Here is a 22,685-nt window from a genome sequence, read left to right as displayed (position 1 = left end):
ACAAGAACATACCTTTACCCTGTATGAAGGTGATTCACCTCATGAGATATCAACCTCATTGTGGCCTTCTAGGGCCTGAAGCTCCTTCCAAGGAGCCTACAGAAAGATGCAGAGAGACTCTTGACAAGGGCCTGGAGTGAGAGGACAAGGGGAAATGGCTTCACACTGACACAGAGCAGGTTTAGATGGGATATTGGGAAGAAATTCCTCCCTGTGAGCGTAGTGAGGCCCTGGCACAGGGTGCCCAGAGAAGCTGTGGCTGCCCCATCCCTGGCAGTGTCCAAGGCCAGGTTGGATGGGGCTCTGAGCAACCTGGGATAGTGGAAGGTGTCCCTGCCTGTGGTAGGGGGGGTTGGAACTGGATGATCTGTAAGGTTCCTCCCAACCCAGGCCATCTGTGATGGTCATGTAAGACCTCACAATCACAGGTCCCTCAGAACTCACACACTGAAATTTCCTCTCTGCTTATCCCATAGCTCTGAGTGTGTTTGTCATCATCATCTTGTTCTCAGGGCTTTTCCCCTGCAAGCCCAAAGGCCTATTTTAATTGTGGGGTGTTCACCACTGACATTTAATAAACAGTAATTACTTGAGCTTTAATCTGTTCTGCAGGTTCTTCTAAGAAGAACTCAAACCTTCAGGGAGAAAATTAACTGTTATGATGGTTTTCTGAGCTATAAGCAGATGAGTTTTTTTTGCCCTCCCTAAAGAGCAGCAAGCCCTGTCACAGTGTGACATAGGTAGCAAACTGTGAATCTAATTAAGTGTATAATTATGCAGCAGATTGCAGCACAGTGTGCTATTACTTAAACCAACTGACTTGCATGCCAGTCCCAGAGACATGGAACTCGATGCAGACTGAGCTGAACACATTAGGGAGCATTTCTAGGGTGGGGTAAAGAAGGAGCCAGCCTCAGTTCATCCACACTAATGGCACCTGCACCCCTTCAACAAAAAAAACCCCAACAAAACAAAACAGCAGACACACAAATTCCAAGTCTAAAGGAGATGCAAAAACAAACGGGCAATGCTATGGAGTTGCTCATAAAGGTTTGCAAATATTTGTCTCAGTCTTTTTTGGACATGGCTGTCAGTGTAGAGCTCAAGCACAGCATCTTGCATTACACTAGTAATTATACTAGTAGCACTACTCCTTGAATTATAGTAAATTGCAAACTGCCTGTGTACGACAAGAATTCCCCTTTATCAAACTCCCCACAGAAGCAATAGCTGGAAGATCTGTGCCATTGCACCATGGAGCTCCCAGGTTTGGGTTCTGACACTTGCTTAAATAACACTTCCAGCCAGAATTCCTGTTAAATAATCCACACAGAACTGACCTACATTTGCAAATCTCTTTTGAACCACTGCAAGAGGAATACAAATAGAATGAGAAGCCAGCACTGACTTCAGAGCTCTGTGTGCCCACCACAGCAGGGCTCAAGTAAGGTGTGGTTTCATTCTCAAAGCTGCTGCCATTACTGCTGATCCTTTAGGCAATTGGAAACAGATGGCACATTTCTGGGAATTCTGCAGGCAAACACACACTGCCAGGTACCATTTTGCCTTGTCTGAGAGAACTAGGGACTCCATGTAGATTCACAGTGAACAGATGGAAGAAGTGCTCTGAAGTAATGCCGAGTCTCCCGAAAATCAGGAAAAATGTGGTTTGAAATCTAATCTGAGATTACAGCCATGACTGGTAACTGAAGTATAAAACAATTGCTAAAATCACATTTGCTACAGAAAGTTGAGCTTAACACCCAGGTACTGTCAGTGCTTGGCTTCAAGCAGGGAGCTCCATGCAAAGCCCCAGATTCCAGGCACAGAGGATGGGAGATGACCCTGATCTGCTCTGTGGGATTGATGGACCCTCCCTGTCACTGGTAGTCTTTGGTCTTCCACAGTTTTCTGAGGGCTTTTTGGTGGCTGACCGTGAGCAGCTCTGCCCTTTAGCCCTCTCAGTGCTGGTAATTAATTGCCAAGCTGGTGGATGTCCTGTCCTCACCTCACCTGCATCTCAGCACAAGGGAAAAAGGCTCCCAGTCTGCTGAATATTTAAAAAATCCCTCAGGTTTTGTACCAGAAAATTAATGCAAAATGCACTGCACTGGAAAATGGGTACAGGAAGAGAGATAAACAGCAGGTTAAATAGCATCAGCAAAGTGCAGGAACATCAACCAAATTAAAAAAAAAATGAACCAGAGAATGAAGAGACCCACCTCTACTTTGTATAGGAATGGAAAACTTGTGCTGTGATATGGACAGGAACAGAGACAAACAGGTGAAAACAATAGTAAATCGTCTAACTTTCTGAAAACTACCATTTTTCTTCTCTTGCTTTTAACAAAATACAGACTGAATTCAAATAACAATTTGGTTCAACATTGCCCACTGGTCCTGACTGGAGGACACTTTTATGCAAACAGGGCTCTATATCCCATTCATAACAAGCACACTTGATGTTTCAACAGGGCTGCAGTTTCACAAAGAGGGAGGAAAATGAAAAGGTAAATCTAAATTTATCTCTTGACTTTAGAGAAGTCAAGCAAAAAAGATGTGAATGAAAGCAGAGTGGTTTTTTTTTTAAATCTTATTATTGATTATCACATTTTCACCACACAAAATTTGATCAGAACTAATCAAATCCCTCAGCAACAGATTAAATGATTCTGTCTGTTCTCTGATTTAGTTTCCCCTTAAAGAAACTGGCAGTTAATAGGCCCTTAAATAGCTCCTGTCTCCAGACCAGTTCTTCTTTCCATTCCACTGGACACTACTGAATAGAACCTTTTCTTCCTTTTTAAATTCTTCCTCCCAAGGTGGGTTCCTGCTGCACACACAGTAAAGCCAAGCAAGCTTGAGCACACAGCCAAGGAGGGAAGCATTTCCTCTGCATTTCTGAATGTTCTCCTTTTCAGCAAGAATTTATTCACAGAAAAGGTTATCAAGCAGTGGGATAGGCTGCCCAGGGATGATGAGTCTGTGGTTCTAAAATGAAGTCAGTGGCCTGAGCAAATCAGATTAGGAATTTCAAATAGACTGAAGCCAGTTTTTGAAGACTAGCATGAAAAATTTCAAATATTTAAAGTTAATTAATAGGGAAGGGGATTGTTCTTTAATTTATGCTGTTGTCCTGGTTTGAAAAGGAAGTGAGTTTTTTGGGATGCTGTGGTCAAACCAATAGGTTCTCAGATTTCTCAGATTTGAATATTGGCACCTGGTGTGGCCACTGAGGACATGGATACGCCTCTGAGAACACAGGGGGTTAAAAGCAGAGCACTCCCAGGGGAAGCTCTCTTGGGTTCCCTTGGTGCAAGAAGTCAGAGCTGCCCTGGCGGCTGCGGCCTGGGCAGGGAGGGGAAGCCATGGGCCGGGTGAGGTAGGCCGGGCCTGGGGCAGAGAGGGGAGGTGAAGGCCCCGGCACGATGGAAGGGTGGAGGAGCACCCAGAGGCATCGGGCAGCCACTCTCCCGAGAGAGAGAAAGAGACAGACAGAGACAGAGAGAGGAGAGAGAGAGAGAGGGAGAGAGAGAGAGGGAGAGGGAGGGAGGGAGGGAGGGAGAGGGAGGGAGGGAGGGAGGGAGAGAGAGGGAGGGAGGGAAGAGCGCCAGCCTGTGCCACCTTGAAATTCGATAGCACGGCCGGCCAAGGAGGATAAGGGGGATTGCAATGAGAAGGTGCCCAGGAGGGCAGCATGGGAGTTCTGGACAGGCAGAGCCTGAGATTTTTAACCCTTTTCTTAGATGATGGAAACCTTACAAATGAGGATCCTCCTGGAGTTGAATGAGAAGAGAGATAAAGATGAGATAAGAGGAAATGGGCCACGAGAGAAGTTGAGAAGAATCTTAGGTGGGAGGGATGATGGAGTGGCCTTTGGCTGGACTTTTCTTGCATAGCCATGGACAGAACCATTTTTCCTGTGACACAGAGACTGCATTTAGGGGGAGGCAATGGCTTGGAGCCAAGAGAGTGCAGTGATGTGATGTGAAGGAGTGCGTGAACAGAGGTGATGGGTGACGAGGGTGGTTGGTGCCCTCCGTCTTTAGGGAAGGAGGAGAAGATCTCTGTTCTCAAGACCCCTCGGCCCCAGGGGGTGAATTTGGGGGAGACTGGTGTCCCAAAAGTGAGAGACTGTGGAAAGTGGAACTGGGCAAAGCATCCTTAAAAGGGGAACCCTAGAAGCAGCTCTGGTCCATGCACAGTGGTGAGAGCACTGGGCATGGAAGGAAGATGTCACGATGGCAAATGATCTCTGGGCGGTGCCACGTGTGACATGGAAACACAAGAGGTCTCAACTGTGTTTCCAGGGGAAGCCTATGGCACAAGAGGGACTCCTCTCTCCTTGATGAACTGAGAATTGATTATCTAAGGGGTGGTGATGGACTGAGAGTTGATGATCTGAGGGGTGGATATTTTGGAAATTTGGTGGAGGGAGGAGGAATGTTTTTGGAAGGTTTTCATTCTGAGTTCTGTGTGTTTCTTTTTATACATAGTTGTAGGTTAATAAAGTTTTTCTTCTTTATTCCTAAGCTGGAGCCTGCTTTGCTCTATTTTTGATCACATCTCATAGCAGACACCAGGGAGAATATATTTTCATGGGGGCACTGGCATTGCGCCAGTGTCAACCCATGACAGCTGTATAACTAGATTTTTCTTGTTTCAAGAAGACACAAAGATGTGAAAGTTTATTCTTCTTTTGTTATAGATTCATAACTGCACTGAAGTTCAGGCTGGGAATACTCTAAATGTAGCAGAAGAAAGGAATAAGGTGGTCTGGGAACAACAAGCATGGAAAAATGAGTGGCTCTTTCTTCCCAACCCAAGCCCAAATTAAGGGTATAAAGCATGCGGTGTATGTGGGAGGAAAAGGTAAGAAAAATGCTGGCAAAACTAGAAACAGGCGAACAGCTTTTGTTTTCATTTTCACTCAATTGTCTTACTAAATTACTGCTCTGACACATGCTTGGGATACAACCTCTGCTTTGCCCAGGCTGCCCTCAGACTTCAGAGGCTCAAAAAATGCAGTGGCAGCATCAACTTTATTTTAATTAACAGCAGCGTTAGCTAGAGGTGAACTTCCTAAAGAAATTGTACCTACAGAATGCATATGTGCTCCTATTCTTTACCCTTACCTCAGAAAGTCCTGTTGGCCAAAGACGAGACAAATTCACAAACAAGAGAACAAAACCTCCACTTTACCCACACATAGAAATACTAAAACATAAATTTAGGCCTTACACACAGTTAATTCCATGGCAGAGAGACAACACAAACACCTTAACAGGGACAAAATGAGGCGCTGATACCATTACAGCCCTGAGAGGCCAAGCACAAGACACAAACCCAGGAGAAACAAGATGTCTCCAGGAGAGAATTCTTCAGCTGCTCACTGAATCTACAGCTTGCAAAACTATCCATTCTTGAATCTGTAAAGACCTCAACAAATATTTCAGATAACAAAAAGGCAAAAGAGTGACTTACCACAGGAACTGCTGCCTGAAGGGAAGCAGCAGCTCACCAGAGCTCCCATAACCACCACTGAAAGAGCCAAAATGACTCCTTACCATGCACCTACCTCTCTCACCCCCACCTAAGGCTGCTTTAAGCAGTTTGTTGTCACCTTTGCCCCCATTCTTTCCTCCAGCCACACCTGAGCACACTCGAATGGCTCCTCTGGTGCAGGCATTTGGACAAATCCCTTACAGCACCTGAGGTGCTCCTCCAGCAGAACCGAGATTCTGTTTCTTGGTGCAGACTGCTTTGCCCAGGGATCAGAAGCTGAGAGGCATCTCTTCCATGAAGAGAAGGTTTGCAATAGTAAGGTTCAGGGATAATGTCAATGGTTTTAGAGCAAGGAACACGCACTTCAGGTGCCAAAATCACAGAATCACTAAATGGTTGGGGTTGGAAGGGTAAAGATCATCTTGTTCCAACCCCCTGCCATGGGCAGGGCCACATCCCACTAACCCAGCTTGCTCAGAGCCCTATCCAGCCTGGTCTGGAACACTTCCAGGGATGGGGCAGCCACAGCTTCTCTGGACAACCTGTGCCAGGTCCCTCTGGAGGGCGTCCTGTCTTTCAGGTGTGACAACTCTGCTTTAGTGTCATCTGTAAACTTCCTGAGGGTGCACTTGATCCCTTTGGCTACATCATAAAAAAGGTAATAAATAACACAGGTCTCAGCATGAACTCCTGAGGGACACCACTTGTCCCCGATGTCCATCAGGACAGTGAGCTGTTGACCACTCCCCTTTGGATATGTAAACTTTGGAGGGAAGTACTTAATAGCTTTTTAATCAGTTGTATCAGCCCAGAGGATGAATGTTGGGAAAAGAGGTTCCATAAGAGGTGAATGCAAAACCGGGATCAGGATTTGCTAAGCAGCAGCTCCGACTACTGGCGATTCAGTGCAGGCAAGGTCTGCGTTGCTAGAGATGTTTTTCCAGCTGTGGATTCCATGTGCTGCTTCAAACGAGAATCTTGATAACAAAATCCCTAACATTCCCTAGTGACGATGAGAAAGGCAATTTCCATTCTGTAGTTTGCAACGTGCCCAATTGATGTTAAGCTTTTCCAAGAAGGAATGGTGTTTAGGGAGTAAGTTCCCAGAAAGAAGCCTTATAGCAGCATACGCTGTTCTCAGTTCTGCCACTGGCTTCCCTTTGCTTTTTTGTCAGTGTCTTTCATCTTCTGCTTCCCTACCTCAAAGAAGCTGCAATAATATTCTCATTAATTATTCAAAATTTGGATTGCTTTAAATATATCAGTCGTCTGATCTCATCTCATAGAATTGTATCCATGCGCATTTCCTAGGGCAGAGGGAAAAGAAAGTAACAGCATGGAGGGAGAGGTAACTACAGAATAATTACTGCCAGTCATTAAAATCTGCCCTCTAAGCAACTGGAGAAACCCTTAAGCATTTCTCAGCCTGGAGAAGAAAAGGCTCAGAGGACCCTCTGGCTCTCGACAACTCCCTGGCAGGAGGGTGCAGCCAGGTGAGGGTCAGGCTCTGCTCCCAATAGGAAGAGACAGAATAATAGGAAACAGCCTCAAGCTGTGCCAAAGGAGGTTCAGGTTGGACATCAGCAGGAATTTCTTCATGGAAAAGCTGCTCAGGCATTGGAAGGGGCTGCCCAGGTACACTGTGGAATCCCCATCCCTGAAAGTGTTCAAGAAACCACAGGGTGTGGCACTCAGTGCTCTGGTCTAATTGTCAAGGTGGTAATCCAAGATTGGACTCAACAATTTTGGAGGTCTTTTCCAACCTTAGCAATTCTAGGGATTACAGTAATTTTGTACTCAGGGCTGTATTACAAAATAAAGGAATTGCTACAGAAAGCTAACTTAGGAGAAATCACAGTGTAGTTTCTGCAAGGTGGGAAGGGGAAGTGCTGTGTAAGGCAAAGTATTGTGGTGTGATGCTCCACTTTACCCATAATCTCGATGTGGAACAGCTGCTTCAAGTAAATTTCTCATGGATATTCACCCCTTTCCCACTCTCTAATGGCTGCCTGAATTAAGACCCTGTAGGAGAGCTCAGTGGTGCAACTGGAAAAGCTGTGCTTTGAATGAGGGGAGCAGGAAAAATAAATCACTGCACCACAGTAAACATTTCCAGAACTGGCACCTCACATTCCAACACTGCCTTTGCCAGCTTTTCCTGCAGCACTTTGCTATCTGAAAATGGAAACTGCTTGTTAGCTGTGCAGGGCTATGTGATAATTGCATCTCTCTATACTCTTCTGAAGCAGCTCAGGAACATGAGTGCTTTCACAGCAGGATGTGAGCAACGTGCAATAAATCAAGATCGGGGCCACACTTAGCAAATGAGTGCTAATAAGACTACAGAGTTAGGGTCTGATAGAGAAAAGCTGGCAGTCAAAAATAATAAGTTTATGCTCAAATTACTAATATGCACTTCACTTCCAGTTTGCCCTAGCTTTTGAACTTATGTTATCAAAAGAGAAATAAACAATCCATGAGAGAGCCAAATTTAATACCTCCTTCAAAAGCAGGATCAAAAAACTCACAAAAGCCCACCTCTTTCTCAGAGTAAACATTAGCAGCAGCAGTTTTGATGTGGAAGCTCTTGAAATCTGAGAAACACTTTGTCCAGGAGTTTCACTGTACTTTGGCAATACAGAAAGAGCGAGAGATCCTGTTCTCTGGCTACAGCACTCAGCTGAGGGAGCTGGGGGTGTTTAACCTGGAGAAAAGGAGGCTCAGTGACTTTGTAGCTCTCTGCAACTCCCTGAAAGGAAGCTGATGCTTTCTTTAAGAGCCATGTTCAGTGCAGAAAACCAAGTTCAGAAGAGTCAAAAACTTAAAACCAGGGCTTTGTCTGAGATCTCGTAGTCTGAACAGGCAGCATTCCCAGCAATTCCTACTGGAAAGGGCATGTTCTGGATGACCTAGTCCCGAACTGCAACACTCTTGAAACTATTTGAGCACCTAAAGCTCAGTGATACATTTGCTTTGAGAGCCAAAGGAAAAAGGGACAAGTGTTACAGCATAATCCCTCTAGTCCCAACAGTTCAAAACATTACAATGCTCACCAGCTAAGGAACCATATTATTTGCTTCTGTGGCAGAGAGAAAATCCACATTGCAGTGACAGTACCCCCTTAATTGAAAAGACAACACTGGTGAAATACAGTTTACATGATTAATACATTTTACTCAGTATGTACACAGTTCTCCAAAGAAGTTGGGTCATCCAAAGGCAGTTTAAGAAGCTTTAAGTATCCCCCTTGCCAGCTGTTACATGGGTTGTGTTTTTGGCTTTGCTTCCTCCAGCTCAGCGTCCAACCAGCGGAACCTGCGGTGACGGCGCAGGACTTCAATGGCCTTTTGTTCCAGGGGGGTTGGTTCGATTCCCAGCTCTTCAAAACCAGGAAGGTCAGGAAATGTCATGTCTGTTGTGTGAAACTTCAACAAGAATGGGGAGGGTAAGAAAAAAAAAAAAAAGATCATTCACTTTAAATGAACAGCTTTACACCCAATGCAATTATTCTCCTGCCAAAAGAAGTAGAGGAAGAAGAAAGATTCAAACAGAACTGTGGCATAATTACACAAGGTCTTGAGTACCAAGACTTCCAACAGGAGGTACAGGTATGCTGCATCCAGCAAGAAGTCCTTCGGGCTTTAATTCAGGAATAAATACCATGCAGGAAGTGCCTTCCTTTATTCTCCATACCTTATCAGGGAGGTTACTGCATTGCAACAGCAAAACTAAACGGAACTCCAAGGCTATACTTGAACTCCAATTATGGATATTTTGATTTGTCAAGAAAATGATGTGTTGAATTATCACCTCCGGTAGATGGTTTTGCTCTGTTTATGGTTTAGAACATGGCTCTGTACAAACAGCTGATTCTATTACTATAGTTAATTCTATTACCATACATGCAACCCATAGAAAACAGATTTCTCTTATGCTGGTGTTCCTTGAAAGGTCTTTTGAATCAAACACATCTAATATTGAACAGATTATTTAAGGAAGAAAAGCTTGGAAAGAGGAACAATCAGACCCAGAAATGACACTGAGAAACTTCCTCTTACACTACCTATACTACAGCTGACTTGCAGCAGTTTTAGTGATTTGGTGCAAGCTTATTTTATGAAATGTAATGGAAGAAACTACAAAGGCAGTGGAAGAAAGGTTTTTGGAGATGTTACAATTATATCCTGGGGGACAATCAGGTGAAGTAGGCAATTGATATTGTGTTATAAGAAAATATATTGAAATTCCAATGCTGCAAAACAGGTGGGAGAGTCACTCTATAATTCAGAAAGCAGAAAGTTTAGGGAATATACATGACTATCTTTGCTAGCCTACACATATGCCAAATTTTGACACTAATACTTGCCAATTCCTGCTTTTTCTTTGCTTGCAGTTGGTTTTTTGCAACTTATTTCTCCATCTCCAGTGAAACATTCTGAGAAGTCAGGAATAAACATGAAGTGGCAGCATTCTCCCAGAAAACACACTTGAATGTTAAGCGAGATTTTGGAATGTGTGCAGGGTGTCAGTTCAACTTCAGTTGTTAAAAACACCATTCCCTGGATGATGGAAGTGATTTTAGTGCATCTAGAGGTACCTAAACTGACTAAGAGTGGGGAGCACTGCCCCCCCCCACTTTGCTCATCCAACCTTCACTTTTTTCAATTCCATGTGGTTTTGGGGAAAGCAAAATTCAAGTGTGAGTTAAAAATGCACAATGAAGCATTTCCCAAGAGGGATTTTTGGCTGGTCCCACACTTACCCGATCCACCTTGTCCCGTGTCAACCATGGTTCAAACGGATTCATCTCAAAGAATCTTGCAACTAAACTGTGAACAGAAGAAATATTGCAAAAGTGCAGTCATTTATCCAGATACATAGAAATCCAGTAAAAATTATTTCAGACTTAATAGATGGTGAACAAGAGCTTGTTCTGAAGCTGTTCTTGCAAGCTCTGAGTTCACTATAGCTCTAGATGTGCCAGTCACTAAGTTCTTAGTTGTGTTTCTGGTAATTAACCGTTCCTGAATTACTGGATCTTGTATTGTTTTACTTTGGATGGAATGGAGAAGCAGATCTCTAAAAGTTAATATGAGCATTAGTGGGTAGGGAAAGTAAATCCCCCATCCAATTCCCCACACAGCAGAGGGCTGAGTCTTGCCCCTGCCTTTCATTCAAACTCTGTTCCCTGCCACTGTAGGCAGCAATCCAATTTGTCGTGACGTTGGATTCAATGCTTCTAGGAGAAAACACACTTGCTGACAATTAAATGAGTTATCAGCAACACAAACAAGCTGGTGGAATCTGGAGCAATCTACAAAAAGGGTGAGGACTGGGGTATCCACAGTTTTCAGAAATGAAGTTTCCCTTGAAAGAAAGGAAAACTGACAGGGAAAAGAAAATAATGCTACAGTTCTTGCTCAGTGTCTCAGGACCAACAGCAGAATCTCTCACTGAATAGGTAGGACTTGCTCCAGTGTTCACCTGGCAGATTAGGGTGTTACTGAATTAGTGCACATAAACACAACCAAGCTCATCTGCCTTTTAGGTGCATTCTTTTCTCAAAAATATGAACTATCACTTAGTTTAGCCCATAAATATAAAAGAATAACATGGACTGCAGCAGATGTGAATGAAACCAAGAAGCACTCACATGTCACCTTTCCAACAAGCTGCTCTGTGTCACCAGAGCCATGTGCCTGGTCCCTCTTACAGCCAATAGAGGAACAGCCACAATAGTTTAGGATGTTCTCAGTGTTATCCATCAGTGCTTCCATGGATCCAATGCTGAGTCATACTGCTGTGAGGGTTCTAACTCTGGTGACTGATTAAGCTTCTTAATTTGCATTGTACTAAAACCAAGGAGGACCAGTATGCCAAAAAATAACACAGCCCCATTGTGCTGAGGGCAACTGCTGAAATGGCATTTATTGTTTGGGGTAGCTCTTCAAAAAGATGTGATTATTCCCTAAGGACCAGGCCCAGGTTCAGTAGCAGATCCTTAAGATTGTGCAAAAAAATCTGTCAGGGCCTGCAGTCAGCAACATACACACAGATTTTCCCTGTGGTATTGTTGAAAATCATTTGGTTTGCTACTGATTTTATTGAATTAGGACCTTTTGCTACTTCTTGGCTCAGCAAAGCCATTCAATCACAGAATGACTTAGGTAGGAGAAGACCTCCAGGATGATCAAGTCGAACTTTTGCTGATCACCACCTTATCAACCAGACCAGATCACTGAGTGCCATGTCCAGTTGTTTCTTCAACATCTCCCTGGGAAGCCATTCCAATGTTCAACCACCCTTTCTTGTGAAGAAATTCTTCCTGATGTCCAACCTGAGCATCCCCTGGTGCAGCTTGAGGCTATGTCCTCTCACTCTGTCCCTACATGTCAGGGAGAAATGACTCTGGAATGAACAGCCATGTTAAGTTCACTATAAGCATGCATTTCACATACCAGCTCCTCAAATGCAGGCCTGTCCCCAAGCTGAAGGCTCAAAACTGGCTAACAAGTACCTCAGGAAAGGCAACTTCTGCAGCCCCACCACTTTAATAACAACTGGGCCGAGTAAGTCACCCATGCAACAACTATTTATGCTTCTGTGCTGCCAAGAGCTTATTGAATTAGAGTCCCACTTACTGGTAGAGAGGCCGTGGCAGCGGGTAGGGAATGAAGGGGTGGTGGGCAACAGCGTAAATGTACTCGACCATGTCGTACAGCAGGTACCGGTGAGGGCTGGAAGGGAATGCAGCAAACATCACACCTCAGTCAGCTACACTGCAATATTAGCACCAGAGAGAAAAACAATTTTAAACCCTCCACCCCCAAGGTTACAAAAAGTCTGTTTCTTCAATCCAAATAATTTGCCTGCAGAGATTCCCCTGTGGCTCACAGGGAGGAGGTTTATCCTGGAGGACTGCAGCCTTTGGAAAGGCCCATCCTGGAGCTGGGGGAAAGCATGGAAAGGATTCAGCAGAAAGGAACAGTGGGCATTTGGCTGCTGGCTGAGGCTAACTCACCACAACCACACTGGATGAAGTGTTTCTGTGTGCTATGAAAGCACACCTGAATGTGCCTCCTTCCATGCTGACTCCAATTCTGAACTCCAAGACTTCCATCACTGTGAGAGGAGTTTGTTCAAGCCCACTTGGAAGCCAGAAATCACATGGAGAATTAAGGATGCTTTATTAACAAGACATTCCATCTTTGGTAGGAAATGGCTGCAGGGAAATTGATTCACTTGCCTTTACTTGACTAAGATTATTTTGTTCTATTTAAAAGCAAGATGAACTCTCCAAAAAATGCATTCCCCTCTCTCAAGACGAGAATGAAGCAGTCAGTCTTCCATCCACTTGCCTAAGAGTAACACAAACTACTGGGAATTCCCATTCCTTTCTTGTTCAGATCCTGCCTTGGCATTTTAGGCTGTCTACATGTGCTCAGACTGAGCTGTCAGGTATCTCCCTTGCCTTCCAGGCAATTTGCTGCCATTCCAAAACATTCTGAAAAGCTCCATGACACCACAAGAGCACACTGCTGAGCAGTTTGATAAACACAGGATCTCGCAGATGCCAAGGTCTAAGATTGCAAGCATGAAAACTGAGCCTTCAACTGGCATGTTCTCCAGAAAAGTTCCAAGAGATCAGAGAGCCATGAAATATTTTGGATTGAAAGGGACCTTAAAATCATCTCATCCTATCCCCACCTTCCACTATGCCAGGCTGCTCAGAGCCCCATCTAACCTGCCCTTGAACTCTTCCAGGGATGGGGCAGCCACAGCTTCTCAGGGCAACCTGTAAATCCAGTCTCCAACTGTACATCCACTGCCTCTAAGCCATTCTAATTCCAGGTGGTTTCCACAGAGCTTTACCAGAATTTTCCCCAAATCCATATTGTCTAGCATGTTTCCCAAGCTGCCTACTTCTTTGTGTGCACATATATCACATGAAATGCACTGGGGCCCAGATTAGGATTTTCAAAGTACTCACAAGTAAGAGCTTGAGCCATTTTTCCTCCCAAAAAGGAGGTGGAATTTATTGCAGCTCAAACTGTGTGCATGGATGGAGAAATAAAATGTACTGCGCAGCATGCCAAAAAATGACACTAAAAAGATGTACTACAGTTAATTAGAATCAGAAAAAGTGACTTACCCAGCCAAGGCATATGTTTTTCCTTTTGCATCAGGATTCTTAATTGCATTAATAATTGCCTTTGCTACATCAACCACCTGCAAGGAACAAATTCTGACAAGTTACCAAGAGAAAACAGGAATACATGCACACACTCTTCTTTCAGAGGCGGTTTACAGACCTACACATCCACCCACCAAGGATTTGGGATTGGGATTTCATGGAAAACTTACATAGACTGGTTGCTTCACTGTTTTTTTGCCCAGAGAAACAAGAGGGACACCGCCAAACCAACGCATGTCTGATGGAAAAAAAGAGAAAATCTGGGAATCCTTTCAGTACCAGAATAACCAGGACATTTGACACCACACTGAGTGTGGATCTCATCTGAAAATTGACTTCTTTTTTAAAAAAACTAGGATTGGGAAGAACTCCCAGCCAATTGCAGCAGCATTTTTCTCAAGACACATTTAGTTTTCATACTAACAGTAATGAGAGGGCTGCATTTGCTGTTTCCATAGAGTCAGTACATATCCCCCCACCCCAAAATAAAATCATTACAAAGATAAAAACAAAGAGCAACATCTAACTAGATTGAGAAAGAATTCTGTCAAGAGGTGAGAATTTAGTATACTGCTGTACATCCCACACACTGCTGATAAGAACACACTGAATACACCTGCTTTTCAGAAGCAAATCCTATTTTCTCTCTTTTCTCTACAGGCAGTTACACAAATCATACATGGGTTTACTATTCCAAGAGTACCTACTTGCATAATGATTGAGAAATCGGTCCTCTCTACCAAACATCTCAGAGGGCTTCAGAATTACAGCGTCTGGAAATTGTTCCCTCACAGTCTTCTCTCCAACAGCCTATCAATTAAAACAAACACATTCATTACATCCATGCTGAACCAAGCAGAAGTGGATGCCTTTCATAACAGAAAGCATCTCTGACTGCAGAACTGAAAGAAATTATGCCACCAGTAGCACAAAAATTATTTATATCCAAGCCATTTGATCCTCAAGATGCTGCACTGAGATAAAGGTCTCACAGAAAGCCCAAACCTTTCTCAGCTGCAGAAAACAGCATGTAGTAAATTCATACACTGATGCCCTTCAAACAGCCCCAGCTGCGGGGAAAAAAATCAAAACCAAACCAAATACAAAGTACGTTCTCAGGAAATACATTTAAGTGGAGTACAGACTTACTTTGTTCCTGAGGTATTTGGAGGGACTCTTCATGCTAGCATTCAGGTGAGAAATATGAATGAATTTTTCCACACCAGCTTCCTTACTTATCTGTGCGATACTTTGAGGAATATTTACAAATTCATCTTCAAATTTGAAGTTTCTAAAGCAAGGCAAGACCCAAACGTTACTTTAAGAGCAATCAACAATGGCTGCCACTCAGCCAAAAAGCAATTATTACATATTACTTGAATGTATTATCAGAAACCTACAGTGACAGTCCTAGAAACAAAATTTCCCTTCATGATGGACTCTTCATATAATAAAAACTAGAGGAAAGTGAAATTGCAACTGTAATCTTCAATTTTAGCTTCTCTGCCCTTTCACCTGGTAAGATTAAATCAGTATGAAAAATCCTCTTGTCCACTTGTCTGTGACAAAGAGAAAACTCCCAGTAAAAGTGAAAACAGGTTATTTTTATTAAAAGAAGCTCTCCTGCATCTTGAACTCCGAGTAAGGCTATGTTTTCACAAATCCTGTCCAAAATTTGCCTTGATTTGACACACCTAATTACACTACAAAGAAGCTTGAAATTTCTGAGCAGCACAAATCAGGGTAGATGCTTGGCAGGGGAGAAGAAGGAAAAAACAAACCAGAGAACACAGAGGTGCTCATGCAAATGGAAAAACAATTTTTCAGAGCATTTAGAACCATTTCAGAGCTGAAAGGGACTTCCAGAAGAAGCAAGAAATCCTCCCCTTACTGTATGATATTCAAGGGGCCTAAATTAGAGGGTTATACTGTCGACCAGTTTGGTATCTCATGAAGATCAATACAGAAGCTCTGTCTCCATGCAGAACTGCCAACAATTCCCAAATTGCAAGAAAGATAATTGGCTTCTCATGTTGTTGTATTGTCCTTGTAGGCACTCCTCATCTTGACCATTTGCTTTGGGTAACAAACATCTTAGCCAAACACCTCCCTCTGTGTCCTTATATCCTCCCACAGCTCTTCAGATCCTACTGGAGCCCAAAGAAAGGCTTAAAAATACAAAGTTATTTTTGAGCTTTCCATAACTACTCTGATCCTGGGAACCATCACTCCTTTTCTGCTCACCAAAATAGATTTAGAAACACACAAGAACAACATCCCTTCTGTAACCATGGAGTTCCAAACAACATAGTACACACAGAGGAGCCTGGACACAAGTACAAAGCAAGGAAGAAAATATTTCATGGTAGGCTTTGCTTTTTTTGTCTGATCTCTCCATCTAATTTTACTTTTCTTTCTGGACAAGTTTTTCACAGGCTCTGGGATGATTACAACAGTTACTCTGACCTCGTGTTTAACAAACCAGAGAACTCAACCTCAGGGTTTCAGCACCACCACTGATACCCACATGCACAAAACACGTGATTAAAACATTTGTGCCACACAGTGGTTAAGTTCTGTAATGTCCAAAAGTTTTAAACATGGACCAAGACTTGTCCATGTCTATCCATTGAAACTGCACAGAGAAAAAGGTTTGGGGATTTTTAAACAGAATGAAACTTTTTGTTATTGTCATACTTCCTTTTAACAATAAAATAAACTGTCTTTTCTATAAATCACACCTTTTACACAAGACCAGAAATTTTGAACATCAAAGGGCTGTTCATAAAAAAAATGGCAACAAAAGCATTAGGTGATCAGAGATCAAAGTGATATCTATGTTTGTTTCTGTCTACTACCAGAGCAAAAATTATGCACCACACAAGGGCAAATCTCCCTATTAAATTTTTGTCTGGCAGTTCTGCACAAGGCTTTAAATAAAATGGACATAATTGCATGAACACACACACATTCTGAAGGTGGCTGTTACAGGTATTTTTAACCTAAAATATGGGAATTTTTAAATGGATTTCAAAAAGAAACTATTCTTAGAAACTATTATCAAAGAATGCTTCTGTAGCTAATATTGTTTGTGCCAAAATTCTAGCAATGAATGAAGTTATTAGTCATAATCTTAATGATCAACTTAATAACCAACTCTCCATCAGCTATTCCTGCTTGATCACAGCTTTTTCTAGCAGGCCACAACTCATCTCTGTGTCCAAGTGACAGGATGAAATCTTACTTCTGTGATAATGTAAATGCAAATATTACGTAAATATGAGTTACATATAAAATTGTAAATGTAAATATAAATATAAAAAATTGGTGAGGCTCTGTCATCTATAGGAAGGCACTCAGGGAATATTCATTAGGTATGTGATAATAGCACATTTGATTTTTCTGACAGAACAAAAGCTGTACAGTGGAAAATTGTGGAAAGAATGCACTTTTCCAAAGCAGATCACAACCAGGACTGGAGTTAACCTTTTAAAGAAATCTTATATGCAAAATCTCAGGGTTGCCTTTTCCCAGAAGCCAAGAACAATGGCATCATCACTGCACACACATGCTGTAAAACATGGCTACAATAACTGGTACAAATCTATCACATATAAGAAAAGAAAGAAAAAGAAAATTACTTTGTTTCCCATTCCTTTCCAATAAGATTAATGACCACATTGCTGTGTTCCACGGCTCTTCGGATGGACTCTTTGTCCCTACAGTCCCACTCCTGCAAGCAGAGCATCACATGGGGAAAAGATGAGATAACGAGTAAATAGGCATCACCAAAGCAAGCTCTTTCACACCATTTCCATTTAGAGGCTAAACAACAGCTGGAGCTGTGTCTTTGAGAAGGATTACCTGGCTGCCTTGCACAGCCAGGGCTTTGTGATTGATCTCAAGCCAGACTCACCATGAAGAGAAGCTGCCCCAGGTCACCCATGGGCCGCAGATACATCAGGTCATACTGATCACAGCGATAGGGGATGATGACTTGAGAGCCAATGCGACCTAAAGGGCCACAAAAACCCCAAAGTTTCAAACAAATACATCCCTTTAAGTAGATGAATTTCTGAATGAACAAAAATCCCTTTTCCCCCTGGCATTAAAGCACTACAATTAGACATAGGTATTTTGAATGCATATCTGCAAAGCTAAAAGTAGAACAGAACTAAGGTTCTTCTTGAACCTACATTATTCAAATACTTAAATAGGATTTTTTCCTTAATATTTAGGCCTGTAAGACAAAATGCCAAAGCTCATTAACAAACGAACCAAAAATGGTGTGTCCAATAACCAGAGCACAATACCTAAACAATGGAACATTTACAAGGATATTTACATTTTGTAAGCTGCATGAAAAGGAGGGGAAAAAAGCAGCATGGGTTATTTTCCAAAATTTAAATTCAAAAGGGCAATTTTAAAGAATTCCAATCAAACTCCTGCAAACCTTTAGTAAAATGTCCTAATAAGGCTAAAACCAGAAGAATCAAATACATGCTGTAGATTTCCTCAGATTTGCATTCTACAGAGGGGTAGGACTTCTTTTAATGACCTTAATCTTCCAAAGCTCCAAAATTTCCTTGATTAGAACACTTTTTACTACTTGTCACATACTGGAACTCAGGCAGACTGCAAAACACTTTTAAGATCCACAGTGCCAGAAACTTCTCCATCTACCTGCAACCTAGAGATCAATTGGTTTAGTTAAACATTTTTTTGGGTAGTTTCTTTAATCAGCACTCCTGGTGAGCATTACCTAAGCGGTTGACAACGTATCGTCCCAGGAAACCTGTGGCTCCAAAGACAGTGGCCACAATGCCACTGACAGAGGATCTGCCACTCCTCCCATGAGGGATCACGGCGTGATGGACCTGCCGGTGCGGCTGCAATGCCGACGGTGCTGCAGTCAGGACTGAAATTCCATGGCCTGCAACACGCAACAGGAGAGATTTGAGGACATTAATTGGAACCCAGCACTGCTAACTCACAGCTTATATTGGTTTTCTCATCACAGATCTTCTTCTCTAATATCCCATGCCAAGGCTTTTTATGGACTGTTGTTTCAGATATATCTGGAGAGGTCAGAGGGGAGCAGGTGTGGGAAGTTGCTGGTGAAGTTAAGGACCAAACTGAGACAGGGAAGGAGCAAACAAAGGTTATCAGTTCTTAAAGAGCAAGTAAAGCTCACTGTGAGTTTAAGGTGAAGCAAGTAAAGAATACTCAGTAGAAATATAAAATATAGCAGAGGAAGCAATCCTGTATCACAGCTCTGAAGCAAGGAGAGAGGGAGAGATGCAAAGAGCCAGATCCATGATACATGGCATAGTACCTCAAAGCTGCCCCTTTCCTCAAGGAGCTAGGAAAACTTGAGAGCCACAGAGGCAGGACATCATCAGGATACTGATATACAAGAACATGTGGTGACAGGACAAGAGGGAATGGCCTCACACTGACAGAGAGGAGGCATAGGATAGGATATCAGGAAGAAATTCTTCCCTGTGAGGGTGCTGAGGCCCTGGCACAGGTGCCCAGAGAAGCTGTGGCTGCCCCATCCCTGGAAGTGTCCAAGGCCAGGCTGGATGGGATTGGGAGCAACCTGACAGGTGCACACTGAAGAAGGCTTTGTCCCAATGTGGTTAGGAATTACCAGTTACACAGGAGCACTGACACTGCAGCCACAATGCTCAGAAGATCAAAAGGATAGGGGGTGTAGAGGCATAAATGATATTCTGTCACCTCAGCTGGCAGAGCTCAAACCAGAAAGTCCAACCAGATTTCAGCACCTGAAGGAGGTCTTTTGCTACCCAAAAGTCTGTCTATCCCTGTTCTCTCCATACCACACTGGAAAAAGATATTGCATCTCCAATTTTGTCCTGAAAGACAGTTTGAGAGCCACTGAAAGTTAAAAATCAGCATTACTTTACAGCTTCCAACAACTCAGTAGCTTCCTTGCTGTTACTTCTGCAAAAATCATTGCTGGTAGGCTCTTCATAATGTCATCACTACACCAACAAATAATATCTAATTACTGTCTTGTATTCTCCCACTTTTGTGAATTCCCCTGCTGTGCTTATCTTACGCTATAAAGTGTTTAGTGATGAGCAATTTTCCTTGTTCCGTAAGTCTATAAGGTCTGGCTACCCTAAAGTATCACCAGCTATGGTTATATGCCCAATCATTGCTTTAAATTGCATTTTCTGGAGCAGCTGTGGCTGCCCCATCCCTGGCAGTGTTCCAGGCCAGGCTGGATGGGGCTCTGAGCAACCTGGGATAGTGGAAGGTGTCCTTGCCCATAGCAGGGGGTTGGAACTAGATGATCCTAAGAGTCCCTTCCAATCCAAATAATTCTGTCATTCTATGAATTAAAGCTCCAATATCTGCAGTTGCACCCAAAGCACCTTTTTCTCTACCCAAAAGTTTGTCTATCCCCATTCTCTCCCAACCCCACCAACTGGAAAAAGACACATCTCTCATTTTGTCCTGGAAAGCAGTCTGACAGCCACCTGGGTAAATAAAGAACACACTGCTCCCATTAAAAGGATATTAAATTCCTCCCTGCCCTTTACCAACAAAACCCGTTTGCCATCTCCCATGTTACTTAATCTAAGACTGTGGGCAGAATCAGTTTAAACAGAATCAAAGACTCAAATACACGCTTTAAATATAATATTGGTAGCTGAACTTTACCATAGATCATGGCCCAAAGGTCACAGTCACCTAAGAAACCGCAAAAGGAACCCAAGCTTTTAGCTATAGGGCAGTGACAGCCCCAGCGCGACACCCGCAGCTACATCCCGAGCCCTCTGCGCTCCAATCTCCAGCTACCTAAGGAGAAGGGACGCACAAACACGATCATTTCCGCGCCCCCGGAAAAATTCTAGGCAGCTCCTTTCCAGCCGCTGCAGTGCGAGCTCCCCTCGCGCAGAGCCAGAGGCAGAGCGTGTCCCGGGCCGGGCAGAGCCACACGGGCGGGCCGAGCTGGCTGAGGGCGCTGGGCAGAGCGGGCCCATGAGGGGCCCGGCGGGGCTGACACTCACCTGCCCTTGGCAGCCGCAGCCCGCGCGTCGCCGCCGCCATCTTGTGTCTTCCTGGGGCGGGGCGGCGCGTGCGCGAGGCCGCGAGGGCAGCGCGGCTGCGCAGGGCGGGGCCGCGGGGCCCTCAGGGGCTGCCGAGGGGATGAAGTCACGGAGAGGGTGTGGAGGTGGCCGGGTTAGCGGGCTGTGGCACTGAGCGGTGCCTGTGCTGTTTCCTTCAACACTTCAAGGTGTAACAATAACTCCATCGTCAGCCTGGGCAGCGTATTCCAATGTCCAAGAAAGAGTTCTTCTTAAGGTGCAGGAATGCTTCGTGGTGTCCAACCCGAGCCTCTCCTGGCTGTTTTCTCTTGTACCGTGCCTTGCTCCTTGGGAGCAGAGCCCGGCCCCCACCTGGACAGTTTTGGATTAGCGGTGGATGTGATGCTGTGCATAGCTGAGAAAGAAAGTGCGAGTCACCTGTGTGTTTGGCCTGTTTGCAGACGGCAAGGGGAGGCTTTTCCCTTGGCACTCTCAGCGCTCATAAAACTGACCGTACGATGGCGATGTGGGCTTGCAAAAGAAGGAAACGCTTCTGGCCTTGCTCTAAACCACTCCAGGTGCAGTGCCAAGCTGAAAACGTCACTGCTCTCCAGTCCACTGTGTCAAGACAAAAAGATCTCGCTGACCTTCCCTTTCCAAGTACAAACTCTTGATTTGTACCACACTCAAACAGCAACATGAACTCCTCTGTGCTAATAAATCTTTCACTCTGACAGAGTCCGGCTACAAACTTGAAACCATCCAGCAAAAACACAGCTCACAGAAGTGCCAGCTGAGAAAGCTCTTGCTGCTAACAACTTCCCTTGCACCCAAAGAACTACCAGTACACACCCTACTACAATCTGCACTTTCTTCTCAGCTCTATGAACCATCATAACCCTTCCGTCTCACAGAGCCAGGATCCAAATGGAACTGCTCATACACTAAAGGTACCAGGACAGAAAGCTCATCAACAGCTTGGCTTTTGCATTCCCAGAACAGTTCAACAGCTCTCACTGACAGCGCTGCCTATTAGGAAAAGCCATTAAATTTCATCAAGATTACCCAATCTGTGGATCCAAAATTGGTTTCTTTGCCAAAGAGAGGAAACTATAAGCCCATCTCAAAAGAAATGCCATTCCCTCCTCCGGAATAAACAGCATCCAGGAAATGAGCCCTTACAAAGGTGATAGAACACTGTAACTGGGCATTACCTGCCCGGGGCACTCAGCAGCTGCACACCAAACCTGAGCACAGGACCTTGTCCAAAATAAGACCAAAATTTCTGAAGGAGTGGAAACCAGGTGCCAAATTGAGCAGTGTGAGGAGGAGTTCTCTGAGTGCAGCGGAAGCTGTAAGGCAGCACCAGCATTCGCAGCTGACACTTTTGTGAGCGTTGCTTTTGCCAGATGGTTTCAAGTTTGTAGCCGATCTCTGCGAGAGTGAAAAATGTATTAGCGTAAAGTGTTGCCGCTTGAGTGTGGGGCAAATAAGAGTTTGTACTCGGGAGAGCAGCGAAGTGGCGATTTCAACCTGGATCTGCACTTCAGGTACTTCACGTAGGCGAGGTGCGTTTTCTTCTTTGGCAGGTCCACACCGCCATCGTGTGGTTCATTTTGTCAGCGCCCAGGAAAAAGCGCTTTTCTGTCCCAGCACCATTCGTGTGAGAGCAGGCAGTGTAGAGGCTCTATTGTGGATGCGGTAGTCCAGACTGAAAGCATATGTTCTTCCATTTACGGAAGGGATGTGTGATTCTGCATGTGAAGGAAGACGAATTGTCTCACTGTTGGCTGTGCAGCAAAAGGCACCGCATCTTTCTTCTAGAATTTCTCCTGTGGGGCCAGCTGCTGAACATTCTTAGCTTTGTAACTGGACTCTGAGACTGACAGTGCATGAGGGTCCCGAGAGCTGAGCAGGCATTCCTG

At 44.0% G+C, this 22,685-nt stretch overlaps 1 protein-coding gene across 1 annotated transcript; it reads right to left on the bottom strand.

Annotated features, from left to right (window-relative positions):
• Window positions 1-8,653: 8,653 nt before the first annotated feature.
• NDUFA9 (NADH:ubiquinone oxidoreductase subunit A9) lies at window positions 8,654-20,822 on the bottom strand. Its single transcript, XM_058022680.1, has 11 exons — window positions 20,743-20,822; window positions 18,462-18,632; window positions 17,616-17,713; window positions 17,341-17,432; window positions 14,849-14,990; window positions 14,407-14,509; window positions 13,870-13,937; window positions 13,658-13,734; window positions 12,147-12,242; window positions 10,268-10,334; window positions 8,654-8,930 (listed from the first exon to the last, which is right to left on the bottom strand). The coding sequence occupies exons 1-11, from the start codon at window positions 20,780-20,782 to the stop codon at window positions 8,763-8,765; spliced, it is 1,122 nt and encodes a 373-aa protein (XP_057878663.1). The 5' UTR covers window positions 20,783-20,822; the 3' UTR covers window positions 8,654-8,762.
• Window positions 20,823-22,685: the final 1,863 nt, after the last annotated feature.

The sequence above is a fragment of the Melospiza georgiana genome, chromosome 4, assembly GCF_028018845.1.
Source record: "Melospiza georgiana isolate bMelGeo1 chromosome 4, bMelGeo1.pri, whole genome shotgun sequence".
Taxonomy (NCBI): domain Eukaryota; kingdom Metazoa; phylum Chordata; class Aves; order Passeriformes; family Passerellidae; genus Melospiza; species Melospiza georgiana.
This window is presented reverse-complemented; position numbering and strand designations above follow the sequence as displayed.

What these genes read in the sequence shown, in the direction of transcription:
- NDUFA9 (XM_058022680.1), bottom strand. Translation starts at nt 20,782, where the DNA reads ATGGCGGCGGCGACGCGCGGGCTGCGGCTGCCAAGGGCAG. An exon ending in GCTGCGGCTGCCAAGGGCAG is followed by an intron (nt 18,633 to 20,742) that starts GTGAGTGTCAGC and finishes TGCGTGTTGCAG; the next exon opens with GCCATGGAATTTCAGTCCTG. An exon ending in CCAAATACCTCAGGAACAAA is followed by an intron (nt 14,510 to 14,848) that starts GTAAGTCTGTAC and finishes TTTAATTGATAG; the next exon opens with GCTGTTGGAGAGAAGACTGT.